General features: G+C 36.3%; 1 protein-coding gene across 1 annotated transcript in view; it reads right to left on the reverse strand.

Moving 5' to 3' along the window:
- PHYHIPL (phytanoyl-CoA 2-hydroxylase interacting protein like) overlaps nucleotides 1-11,477 on the reverse strand; it is a 37,662-nt gene extending 26,185 nt beyond the window's left edge. The window contains exon 1 of the mRNA XM_081158110.1: nucleotides 11,017-11,477. Within this exon, the coding sequence (XP_081014236.1) occupies nucleotides 11,017-11,122 (106 nt within the window). The 5' untranslated portion in view covers nucleotides 11,123-11,477. The remainder of the gene's footprint in view (nucleotides 1-11,016) is intronic.
- Between the last annotated feature and the right edge of the window lie 1,529 nt (nucleotides 11,478-13,006).

The raw sequence follows: 13,006 nt of genomic DNA on the forward strand, positions 1-13,006 counted from the left end.
TTTTTACAAACACATTATTACAGGCATATCTAATTTTATTGCACTTGGCTTTATTGTGCTTCACAGATGTTATATATTTTTTACAAATTGAAGGCAAAACCTTTACCAGCAAAATGTTTACCACTTGCTCTACTGCAATACTCACTTTACTGGAGTGGTCTGGAACCAAACCTGCAATTATCTCTGAGGTGTATGCCTGCATCTGCATGCAGAGTTCAATTAGTTGCAGGCAAGATTCAGGTGCATGTGTTTGGCCCTTTAGTCCAAATCAAATGGAAGGGCTTCTTTTGTGTACTTCTCTAATTACTTTAATTATATTTGTGATGAAGTTATTCTAAGTTGATAGTATTACTTTTTCCAGTATAGGCAATTTACCTATAAAACTAGAAATGGATCCTTAGTTAAAATGAGAAATGTTAAAGAAATGTAACATGTATGTATTGAGACTGATTTGGCTCAATATGCCTCAGTCTTACCATTAATAAGTACCAGCTGATTTTTCAGCTAGTACTGACTATACTCACAACTATGTTGAAAATGAAATAAATATGCTGGAAGCTCTAACAAAAGCTAAAATACAATACTAAATTTCAGTGATAGGCATCTATCAGTAAAATTTACATTCTAGTGACAAAAAGTGATAACTTTTCATTAGATTTCATACAAGGTTTTACAAATATGGTCTCTGACAAGTTCCATGATTCTGAAAATAGTGTTCCTGACACTGCAATAAATATATTAATTATTATCCCAAAACTGAAAACATTGGTACATGTCTAATATATTTGATTAATTCAAATGCTGACATTATGTGAAATCTTTCCAATTTAACCAGATGAGGATATGAATGTGGCAGATCTCTCCATTTACATTTGTAGAAGTTTCTCAAATAGGTAAATGCAATAATGGTAAAATGACAAACAATGGAGAAAATTTTAATGTCTAAATCAGTTTTTAACGTACCATCAACTAAACTGTTGGAAGTGTTGAGATGACTATTTAAGGGGAGTAGATAAAATTTTAAAAACTGAGGAGTGGTAATTCCTATAAAAGCTGTTGCCAGCTTTCATGAAGTAGTAACTGTTCACTAATAACAACTGACTCTTAAGATATTTCAAAATAGCTTTAAATAATCTCATACAGACTATTGTTTAAATTATTTTTGAACTAATTATAATGTTATAAACAGAAAATTTCCAAATTCATTTTTTATACCAAACTTAGGTGGGTGTCCTGAAACAAGATATAACTACTTCAAAAGAAACAAGAAATACTTTATTAATTCAAAAACCCTTTGATAGATATCTTTCAAATAAAAATAAGGGACAAACTAGTTTGATTATCCAACTGCTTAATAAGCTAAGGAAAGTCAATTTGGCAATATAGTTACAATGTTACCAAGCTTATAAATGTACGTAAATTGTCAGTAATGAAATTGATTCTTACAATTTTAAGATTCGTTATGTAAGTAAAATAAATTCCACTGTCTGAAATTTAACAGATCAGCCAAAAGTTCTGAGTGTTTTTTTAATATTATCAACAAATATCTCAGAATATTACAAAATACATTATTTTCTCAAAGAACAATGAAAAACTAAACTCACTGATGAATCGATTCTATTACCTCCCTCCAAAAGGAATACTTATTCTTTGACTCTACTATGAAAAAAACATCTTACTGTTTCTCTTTAAGTCTATCAGTTTATTTGAAGAGTATCCTGAGAAGGTAAAATGAGTTTTTAAACATTACCATTTACCACCACTTATCTGTATGAACCACAATTTCCTAGGAACAATGCAATAAAAATAAAATACAGACATAAAGCAGATGTTGAGGCTGATATAAAATAGCAACTTTCAAGTATAACTGCAATTTTAATTTCTCACTATTCCTGATTGACTTTATCTGAAGAAGCTAGAAGTTTGAAATTACAGGATAAAAGTATATTAATAAAATGCTACTTTCACTTGTTAGAGCTCTCTGCAAAATGTGTTTTTTTAAAAGGCTCTCTACAAATTAGAAAGTTTGAAATCTACTAACAAGGTTTCAGACTAGATAAATCTAAACTCATGCTATAATCTAGCTAGTCCTGACTAGCCTTCAGTTTATTTTCCCACAAGGATTACTTCTTTCCTTGAGCAATACTAAATGCCATGTATTCCTAGAACATAAATGATTTTATGCCTTTATATATGCTCTAGGCCAGAAATACCCTTATTCCACTTATTTTGGAAAATTCTATTTTACTTTTTAAAAAATTGTTTTCCCAACACCATTGATCCCCCGTGTCCTCTTCCACCGCCACCCCCACCCCAGCCGTCACCACACGCCATTGTCCATGTTCATGAGTTTTCTTTTTTTTTTTCTTTTTGCTCAGTCCCCCCACCCCCAACACTTCTTACCACCAGAGCTGTCTGCCTGCTCTCTATTAGTCTGTCTCTATTTTGCTTAGTAGTTCAGTTAATACCCAGAAAAAAATGTTCCTTTCCTCTGTGAAACTCAAAGAATTAACCACTTTCTCCTCTATACACTATTATACTACTTATCACCACATATTACAGTTATTTAAATATATTGTCTCCTTAAATGCCAGCAAATCCTTTGAATGCAGAATCCAAGTTATATTCATTCTGGCACCCCTTTCCCTCCCTGTTCTTAATACGCTAAGGTTGTAACACATGTACAAATAAATGGTAAAAAAAAAAAAAAAAAAGTTAAGTGTAAGAACAAAAGGAAATAAAGTGAGAATATTAACTGGATAAGTTTAGTACTGAAAAATTAATCATTGAACAAGAATAGAATGGTACTGTCTCTAGCTAATGTACTCAAAGTGTGGTCTGCAACCTATTTACCAGTCTGTGATGTGATAAATATAAAAATTATGATTAAGCATTTAGAAACTTTCACAGGACTTTGACACTAACTTTTATATCTGTAGAATCTTTTTGGATCTTTTAAATTTCATTTTTCTAATAATTCATTTTAATTATATTTTTATAAATAATCAGTCAATGATAGATTGGATATTTAAAAAACAAAATAGATTGAGAAGTACTACAATACAGATAAAAGATAGAAAGATAAGATCTTGCTTGACTCTTTCAATGAGAATTTGGTTTAGAAGGAAGAATATGATATATATATGATACGTGATATATACATATATATATATTTGTAATATGTATCAAAACTACCCATATTTCTCAAAGTTCACATCATCATTTTTGAACTTTAAAACATAGCTGTTACTAAATTATATCTGGAAATACTAAAGCATAACTAATACTTCCTTCTAAAGTTATTCAGATGAAGACTAGATTTCAAGTTACAATTAGGGTTTGTTTCTCTTACTGCCTATTAGACACAATGGCATAGACAGCTACCCATCTTTAACTGACTCCACAGAGCTATCCTATTGCCTGGTAAAGCTTTTCAGCTTTCTTCAGCTCTGTTTCTGACCTGCATAATCTCAAAACCCTGGTAACATATAAAAGCAAAATAATTGTACTTTTTTTCTTCAGAAACTCTTCTTTCAATATTTTTATTCCTATCAAGAGGGATTGATTTATTTTCTCAATCCTCAACATTAGGGGCTGACAAACTTTTTCTGTAAAAAAGCAAAGTATTTTAAGGTTTGTGGACTATGGTCTGCTGTCACAGCTACTCAACTCTGCTGCTGTAGCAAGAAAGCGACCACAGACAACATATAATAAACAAATGTGTATGGCTGTGTTCCAATGAAATTTTACTTACAAAAACTGGCAGCAGGTTTTCAGTTTTGGCTCAAGGACTAACATGTTGATCCCTGTTCTGCATCATAGATATAACACAAATGTGCAATCATTACAAAACTATCACACAGTAGATGCTCAAAAATTGTCATTCTTGTTTGCATTTATCATCAACTTTTTAAACTGAAAGACTGAGAGGTTCATCAACATTCAGGCTTACAAAAGATGAGACACTATTTTACAATAAAATCAGAATAAGTATATTGAAAAAATTTTTTGTGCCTTGTCTTTAATGGCATATAATGGGAAGCTATAAGCCTTTCATAATATCATTAGATAGCAACATTTCCACTGGCTATAAAAAACAAAAAGAGATTTTTTTTACATTAATTGTCACAACCACTGCAACAAATAATGTATGTGCAATAATCCCCACAGAGCAGCTCTTTTAAAATGAAACACAAACTTGGCCCAAAGAGTCATAATATAACAAACAAAGCCAACTACAATTCAGAGTAGGATGCTTTCTGTTTAATTCACATTTATTGAGCAACTTCAAAATGCAGAGCTCTTGTCTGCATTTTTAACAAACCTGAAATGTAGATTTATTCATCTTTGGGGTTCAAAGTTGGCCTTCCCCAGCATGTGATTACTTCTTTCTTTCAAGGGGTGAGAGACTCTAAATAAAACTCAAGTCAAATCCTAACCTTCCCTTTTTCATCTAAGTGCTGGCCTCCTAGTGGAATATATAGTTGTATGAACAATTCTCTTCCTCATTCTAGAATTCTTTTTCCTCAGAACACAGGAGAAATTGATAAATGTTTAATAAGTTTCCAAGGGAGTCTTAGTTAGATTCTAAATATCTTAACATAAACATTATCGATAAATCCCCCTGAAAACTCTCCTGACTCTAAAATGACCTTAACACAGATGACTCAAAAATCTCTAGTTCACAGTCCTCTATAAAGTATCAAGTGGTTGGTTTTTATTTAGTAATGATTCTCAAAATATTATCATTACACTATATAGATAATACACACACACACAGACACACACATATATAATCTTGAAAGGCTAATTTCAAGATCAGGAACCAAGTAAAAGAAGTCTAAAAAGAATGTAAGTGGACTCTCTCACGGGGATTCACATTGAAACAATAATGAGAAGGCATATATAATATTTTGGGAATATGATTTCTGTGAGAGAGGTGAGTGCCCCTGGAAAAGGGCTTAGGACACTTTTGTATGTTCACTGAGACCTAAAATTTGAGATGTAAAAAATTGTCATCATGGAGTCTTAATATTATTTTCTTTCTCCTTGTTTCCTTTTCAGTCAGCGATTCTTCTGATTTCCCAGACTTAAAATTCTAAAGTTACTCCTGGTCACTTCCCATTTTGCTTGAAAATTCAATCACAAATTCTTAGTAACTATTTTATTTCTTTTATACCATTCTCACTCGCTATCCTTACATATAGAGAACATACTATGCTTGTGCTGCCTACCTGCTTTTTCTGTCAAGATTCTTCAATGCTTCTATATATTTTTGTTAGAAGTATTCCCCAAATACTAATCTTACTTTTATATGTTGTGAATAAAATATAGCCTGATCAAAAAGGCAGTTTACTGCCTAGTAATAATAAAATATTTTAAACAGTTAAAGAATACGGGAAATGCTTTATAGTAAAAACTGAATTTAAATAATTCATAAACAATAAAAAGATTCTTACAGAGAAATTTAACAGAAATGGAAAACCAACCCCCAAAAAAGCAAATGCTATAAAGCAAACCTTAAATTATGCAGCTACTAGGGGCAGAGAAGGAAAACCAGAAACTAGAAAGATTATGCTTACTGCAATAACCGATGCAGCTGCTGTTATTACTGAAGCCTAGGATAAAATATAAAAGTAATCAGAAAACTGTACTCACGGAAATTAAAGGAAAAATCAAGATTGGGCCTAAAAGAGGGGAAAATACCAGCAGTGACTTGGAAGTTGTCTAGTGTTCTATGGAGAGAATTTCTGACTGGCTTACCTAGGCAACAAAGCAAGTTGCCAGTATTACTACTTATGACACATCAGTCACTCTACCACTGGAGGGAGTCTGATCACATATCCTTTTATGTGGCTTTTACTCTAATAACTTCCTGTTTTTCACTGGGAATGAATTAGAACCCCTACCGAGAATATGAATTGGTTTAACATAATCTGATGGTTTTCAAGCTTTTTCAAGTTTGTTTCTTTTAGTTTTTATTTTATTTTTGTTTTGTTTCATACTCACTAATAAAAATTAACAGTATTTCTATAGTCTATCTGGGTCAAAGAAATGAATCCAGAGGTCACATATGGTAGTACAGATCTATCCTTAGAAAAAATTCATAATGAAAAAAATTGTTATATCAAGAACAAAGAACAGTTCTGATGCAAATATCTACCTAAAACAGGTATCAAAGTCACAAGGCACACGAAATGCAGCAAACAGCAGATAAGAAGCAGAAGCTGAAAAGAGCTTGTAAGATTAAGGCTGACGAGGATATATCTGATGGTATAAGAAAATATAAGCAAAGGATAGAGTACTGTAACTGTTATTTTAAAATTTACTGTCTGTCCTTTTAAAATTCAGAATTTAGTTTCCACTTATTACTCATGAAGTTAAGTTGACAGAAGAAGGATTTACTAAGTAAATAAAACACAACTGAAATGAAAAAACCACAAAGATCTAAACATTTGCAAAAAATAAAAATAAAAAGCAGTTCAATTCAAGAATGTAAGTGGAGAATCAGATCTTGAGTAAAAACCAATTAACCTTGGCATTTGTACTATGGAGTAATTAGTAATTTATTCTAAAATTATAGTCATTCAATGAATGGTATTTAAACCAAATTTCAAATTAAGCACATAGAGAAAAGAAAAAAAAAATGTATGTGGAGAATAATAATTATTATTCCATTTACAATAATAATTATTCTTTATTTTGTGTCAAAGCTTGTGAGAAATGATATATAAGTAATACCTCATTTAATTATTTTAACAATCCTACAGGATTGACATTATTATACCCATTTTAAATGAGAAAGCTTGGGGCTAAACAAAGGTTAAGTAATTTGCTTAAGGTAACAAACATACTTATCAAAAGTCAATATTATGCAGAAGTCTTTCTGATTCTAAGATGGTGCTACCACTATGCTACATGCATGCCAGTGAGACTGAGAAATGATCACTTTACATTTCTCTACTATTAAAGATAACAGTTATAGGAACTCCTCCTACATGTCTGCTTCAGAAAATGTCACTAAGGATTACCTAATACAGCACTGTGCTACTAAGCATTTCTGTGTTACTTTATGTTTCCAAAGTTAAAATTTGTTTAATTCACATGTCAATAAGCATAAAGAAGGGAATCCCAACTGATTTATAATTTGGATAGGAAAATGCCCAAATTTAAAAAAAAATATTTTTTTAATTATGTAAAAAGGAGAAAATCTTTTTTCTTTTCCTCCACAAAATTATTGTCAGAGACAAAGACGGGGAAATCTGTCAGCTTCTGTCTGTGCAATTTCTTTAAAACATGTTCCCCTGCTGACTAGCATCATAAACTCCATAAACCATACCTAGGCAGTCATAAAATGCCTTGATCATGGAAATAATGCTTGTTAAAGCTAAGAAAACTTGGGGGTGGATTTAAGTGCTATACAACAAATTAATTTTGCATTTTTTCCCTTACTTTTATACTTAGGACACAGCAGTCACACAAGAGTGCAGGGAGCTCAGATGCATGTAAAGCAACATATGGATAAATTTTTCCTTTTCAGCAAGAAAATAAAGCTTCTATATACATATGCATGATAAAAACAATGGAAAATACAACTAACGTAGAATTCTATGTGCTAGTTGGGGGCTGTTTTGTCTTATGGGTAAATTAGTGTGAAGTAACTATATGAAAAAAACTGGAGATGGTTTCTCATATTATAGATGCTTGCATATGAGAAGTTAGTACTTTTTTTCCCTTCAATTTTTTGAAAGTCACAATTAAAATACATTACATATGCAACTTGAGGATGCTTCAGCACAGCAGAAAGGAGGAACAGAAACACTTTTCTACTTGCAATAGAGATTATACAAACTACTATATCTACAGCACATCTACCTAGGTTTCCCAAGAAAAGTCTATCCAGAATCATCATTTTGAACTACAAGAAAGATCCAGGCAGGGACCATGAACTAGCAACCAAAGAACACATGCCTATGGTAAAAGCACAATGAGAAAATATATGGTTGTACAAGAACCCTCTTGCTTCATTAAAAACACGGTTATATGACCACTTGGACTCTATTATACATTCTTCACAGACTATTAAATACTTTGAGAAACTATGAAATAAGAAACATTGTGAATTGTTGCTAAGAATGTACACATTAATTTATAAGAAAGCAGACAAGTGACAAAAAAATATAGAAGAGGAGAGCCAAGGAAATATAAGACATACAGTTATGTTTACCATCAACTATAGCTCTTAGTTGATGCAATATGCAAAACATTACAAAATCAAAACATCTACAAGTGGAGAGGGTAAGAAGAAGTGTATATTTAATATTAATATTTTCTCCTTTTCTGTTTTACTCCACTTCTAAGGAATTCATGTTGTTCTCATTTTTCCCTTTGTCAGATTAATGGTAGAGTAAAATAAAGTGAGAAAAGTAAAGAGCAAATGAAACAAATCTGTTCCTGTGACCATAAAATTATGACAATATAGCACTTAATATAGCACTTATTATGTATTTAAGCATATAACAGATCTTATGCCACATCCTAATCTTTCTATGTTATATATTTACAGAAGTAAACCAGTGAGACCTGAGAAGAAGTGAAAGGTAGGAAGTGAAGGGAGCAAATAGCATCTAGAAAGCTAAAAATTTCTCAATAAAAAATTATGATAAATGAGGTCTGGCTGACAAATTTAATGCAACATTTTTAAATTGTTCTATAAAAACAACTATATTATCTCCTCTAACTTATTCTTATGAAGTCAACATTTTTGGAGTTGACATGCAGAGTCACAAAATTAAAAATTAAGCATTTAACAACATCTCTACACAACCTATTACCAAATTTTACACATATTTTAATAGAAGAGTTAGGCTCTTTGTATTTGTTGGTATAAGCTATTTTATAAAATGAAACCCTATTTAATTAATCTATATTTAATCAATTAGAAGTCTGCAAATAAGTAGTAATTTTCATAGATATTGCTTAGTCCAGCACCCTTGCCTCAAATTAAATGTTACATAAATTACTCATTTTGCAGGATCAATAATGTGAATTGAAACAACTAAAAAATATGACCAAAATAAAATAGCTACCACTCTAGAAGAGACCACAGTATATGCAGCATTAATTTTTACACTCTACACTATTAACTCTGTTAAGTTCATAAAAAAGTAAAAGCAACATTATTTTCCCTAATATCTCTAAAACATATGTCAAAGGCAATTTTAAGTATTAAGAGTACTGGGTTCTGAGGAGTAACCATGAATTGCCTGTTTCCAATTACTACAATAATGAGCTTTTGGTATATCACTGAAGTAAGTGAAAATGAAATAAAAATATTTACAATGGTAACATTATAAAAAGTCATTTCACAAAAGTATAAACTAAAACCTATGCAACTTCCTATGTAGTATATTAAAAACAATCTTTATAGTCTAATAATGCAAGTTTATATATGGAATACCAAAATAATGGCTTTTAGATGCCATAAATATGTGCACCTATTACTATGGTGACCAAAATAGTCTAAGGATAAAGGAAATACTATAAGCAGCTTTTGCAAGAATATTTATCCATACTACACTTATTTCAGAAATTATTTAAAGTGATTTTGGCTTCAAAGAACAATTATTCTGTGCCCTAAATTAATAAACAGAAATTCAGTGTCCAGCTGACCTAAACTGTACTGTATGGCAACGCCTAACCAAGTTGTTACCATGTAAGTGACTTTGGAAACAAGACCTCTGTTCTCTATTTGGATTACATACTGATAAATTTTACGACCTCATTGTGAGCATATCAGTATCTCTAACTTAACCTTGGCTAAAAACACTTTTAAATCATTGTCTCTATATACAGTTAAACATTAATTTCATTTACAGCCAAAAGTGTTCAGGGTGATCTTGACAATATAAATTGTTTTTCCTTTGTCAGATGTACAATTTCACAATTATCTGGCCAATCAATTACTAATCAGATGACTTCCTTACAAATGAAGTTTTATTCCACATCACTGAAATAGCACTGACTCTTCAACTACTCCAACTAATACAGAAGCATGAGAACTACCCATATTGCACACAGTACCAGCTTATCTCTAACGCTCAGAATCTTTCTGTGTTCAATCAATTTCCTTCTTCAGGAGACTGCCAACTTTAACAATAGAATAAGCCATATAATATCAAGGCACAATGATAAATATTAGCCACATATTCTGAATCACAGCAGATATATTAGGCGACTTCCTTTACAGACTTCTTTTCTGTCTAAACTTCTTTTTATTTTATTTTTAAATAATTTATTGGAGTGACATCGGTTAATAAGATTCTAAAACCTTTACAGATTTTTGAGTTTCTGAATGACAGCCCCAAACCACTAAGCTTGCGGCTGTCCTTGGTGCTGAAACTCTTTTTTTTCCTTCTTTTTTTTTCTTTCTGCCCCCTTCATTGGAAAAAAAAAATCCGTGGTCCCAGTCGCATTTTGAGAGGATAAAAATAATTCTAAATTCTCTGTTGGGGGTGGGGGAGGTGTCAGAAGATGGGAGGTTTTGAAAAGGAACCGCTAAGTTTCTGGGCAGAAAATGCCAACTAGTGGGGGTGGAGGTGGAGAGGGGGGTGCTGGAAACATCCAGAGGGCATTTCCCTTCAGGTGCCGGGGGACCCAGGACATCGGGACTGCGGCAAAGACGGGAAACGCGCCTCCACCCCGGCAGGAGCACCGGCGAGAACGGCGGCCGAGACCCGGCAGCTCCTCGGCTGCGGCCGTTGGGCGAGGACACGAGGGGCGCCGCGGCCGGACGACGGCGACTTTCCGTGCCAACGGCTAGCCCCTGGGTCCTTTTGTCTCTGGGGCCTAAGGGCAGGGCGGCTGGGCTGAGGGGAACCCCCACCTGCATTTATTTGCAAGGAGGGGACAACAAAAGACCTTGCCGCCCGGGTGGGCAGGGTCCGCGCAGCCCGAGTGGCCGCGGCGCCTGAGCGCGGGCTCGGCCCCTCTCCTCATGGTCCCGGCAGCTCTTACCGTCCCGGTCGCACAGCTGAATGGCCTCCAGGCTTAGGTTTTTGATCACCTCCTCACAGGGGCTGGTGGGGCTGTTGAGGGCATGATCCAGGCGCGGCACCTCCATTTTTCTAACCCCCTTCTCAAGCCCGCCCGCTTCGTATCCAGGCTCTCTCGGTGGACCCGGTGGGAGAGAAGGGCGGGAAAGGGAAGGGGAGTGGCGGAGGGAGAAGAGGACTGAGACGCGGCGCGGAGGGGTCGAGGCTTGAGCCGCCGGCTAGAGAGCCACGGCCGAGGCGACGGCCGTGGCAGGAGCTCCGGGGTGTGCGCGCCTCTGAGACACCGAGAGCGACCCAGCGCGAGGGCGGGAGGCGCGCGCTCCTGGCGGGGAGGGGACGCGGAGAGCCGGGAACGAGAGGGAGAAGGCGCTGCGCGCGCACGCTCGCGAGAGGACGCACCCACCTGCTGGCGCGGGGCGCTCTGCCCCCGCCCCCGCCCCCGCCCCCGCCCCCGCCCCCGCCTCCCGCGCGCACGCGCCCCCGGGCCGCCCTCGCGCCGCGGGCCGGGGAACCCGGCGGGTGAGGCGCTGGCCGGCAGAGCGCGCGGGGACGGCGGCGGCTGGGGCGCGGCGCGCTCGCCCGGCCCCCTCCCCAGGTGCGCGCGACGCGGCGTCCTCTCCCTCGCGGCGGTGTCGGAGGGAGCCCAGGTTAGCACCGCGGCGTTCCGGCTCGGGCAGGTGCGGGCGAGCAGGTTAGCCGTCAGGGACTGGAGAAACCCGGGTCTAGCCCCTCTGCATTGGGGTTTTGGAGCCGGCGGGCTGTCGTCGCCGCTCAGGGCCTCGGGCTGCTCGGCGCCCATTCCGCGCTGGCCCTGACGGACCTTCCCGGCAGCTCCGTCCCAGTGAGAAATGAGTGGGTTATCTGAGGAGTGGCGGGGGTTAGGGACAGAACCAACCCCCCCTTCTCTAAAATAGATGCGCTTCAAGTTACCCTAAACTTGCCTGCCCATCGTTTTTAGTGACAGTGAAGATGGTACAATGCGCTTAATGAAGGTACAGATGTTTCAAAAATAAAATAGATGCGGGCCACAGCCTATTGATGTCTGTTGCCGTTTGCTTCTTTTGAAATAGTTTTTAGTCGTGTTGCTATCTCAGGATCCAAAATAGTGACCCCCACCCCCCCCTTTTTGGTGTGTATTTTTCATTGAAATTAAGGTTCCTTTTTATTGGTTTTCCAGTTTCAAACATAAATGTTAACCAATAAAGTAACAATTTACATATAGATTGCTATACGCTGCCCTTTCTAGCCACATCCATTGAGTCACAACAGGACTAGATATAGTTAATTGAAGCCTCCTAAAACAGGAGGAGCCGCTTAAGGTAAAATAAGCCTGAGAGAAAACACGTGGCACAACTGCAAGTTGATAAAAATCTGTGGAAGAGAATTGGGTATCTTAAAATGAAGCGTCCTCGTTATGAACTTGGGTATTAATGAAGATGGATCTCCTTCTTGTAGTTTGAGGGAATTCTTGTGTAAGGTAGAGGTGTCCCCAAAGAGAGGGTAAATTATTACTTTTCAAGCAGTATGACAAGATGACACTGGTGAATTCCCTGTGTTCTAAAGCCTGGCTCTGGAGAACTGGAAATCGATTCTGTCAACCCAACCACAGTGCGTTCGTCTTTCAGAATACTAGTATCAATTTTACAGATCTCAAAGGAGGCTAGATTATCAATTTATTGATTTACAGGTGAAAACTATTGACTCCTGTGTCTAATTAAAACTATAACTAGTACAGATATTTGTTAAGGACGTGCTATGTCCAAGGACAATATGCTCAGTATTGGAAATTTTGAGTTCAAGTCTATCAGGAAAGAAAGACATTGAAAAAGCAAAATTAAGATAGGTATCATGAGAACTTGTGGAAGTGCACACAGAGGTCCTAACTTAGTTAGGGAAACCTTTAAAATGATTCTATTTTAAGGGAATGGGAAATTATTGAAAGGCTTTAAATG

The sequence above is a fragment of the Miniopterus schreibersii genome (assembly GCF_964146895.1).
Source record: "Miniopterus schreibersii genome assembly, chromosome: 14".
Classification (NCBI taxonomy): Eukaryota; Metazoa; Chordata; class Mammalia; order Chiroptera; family Miniopteridae; genus Miniopterus; species Miniopterus schreibersii.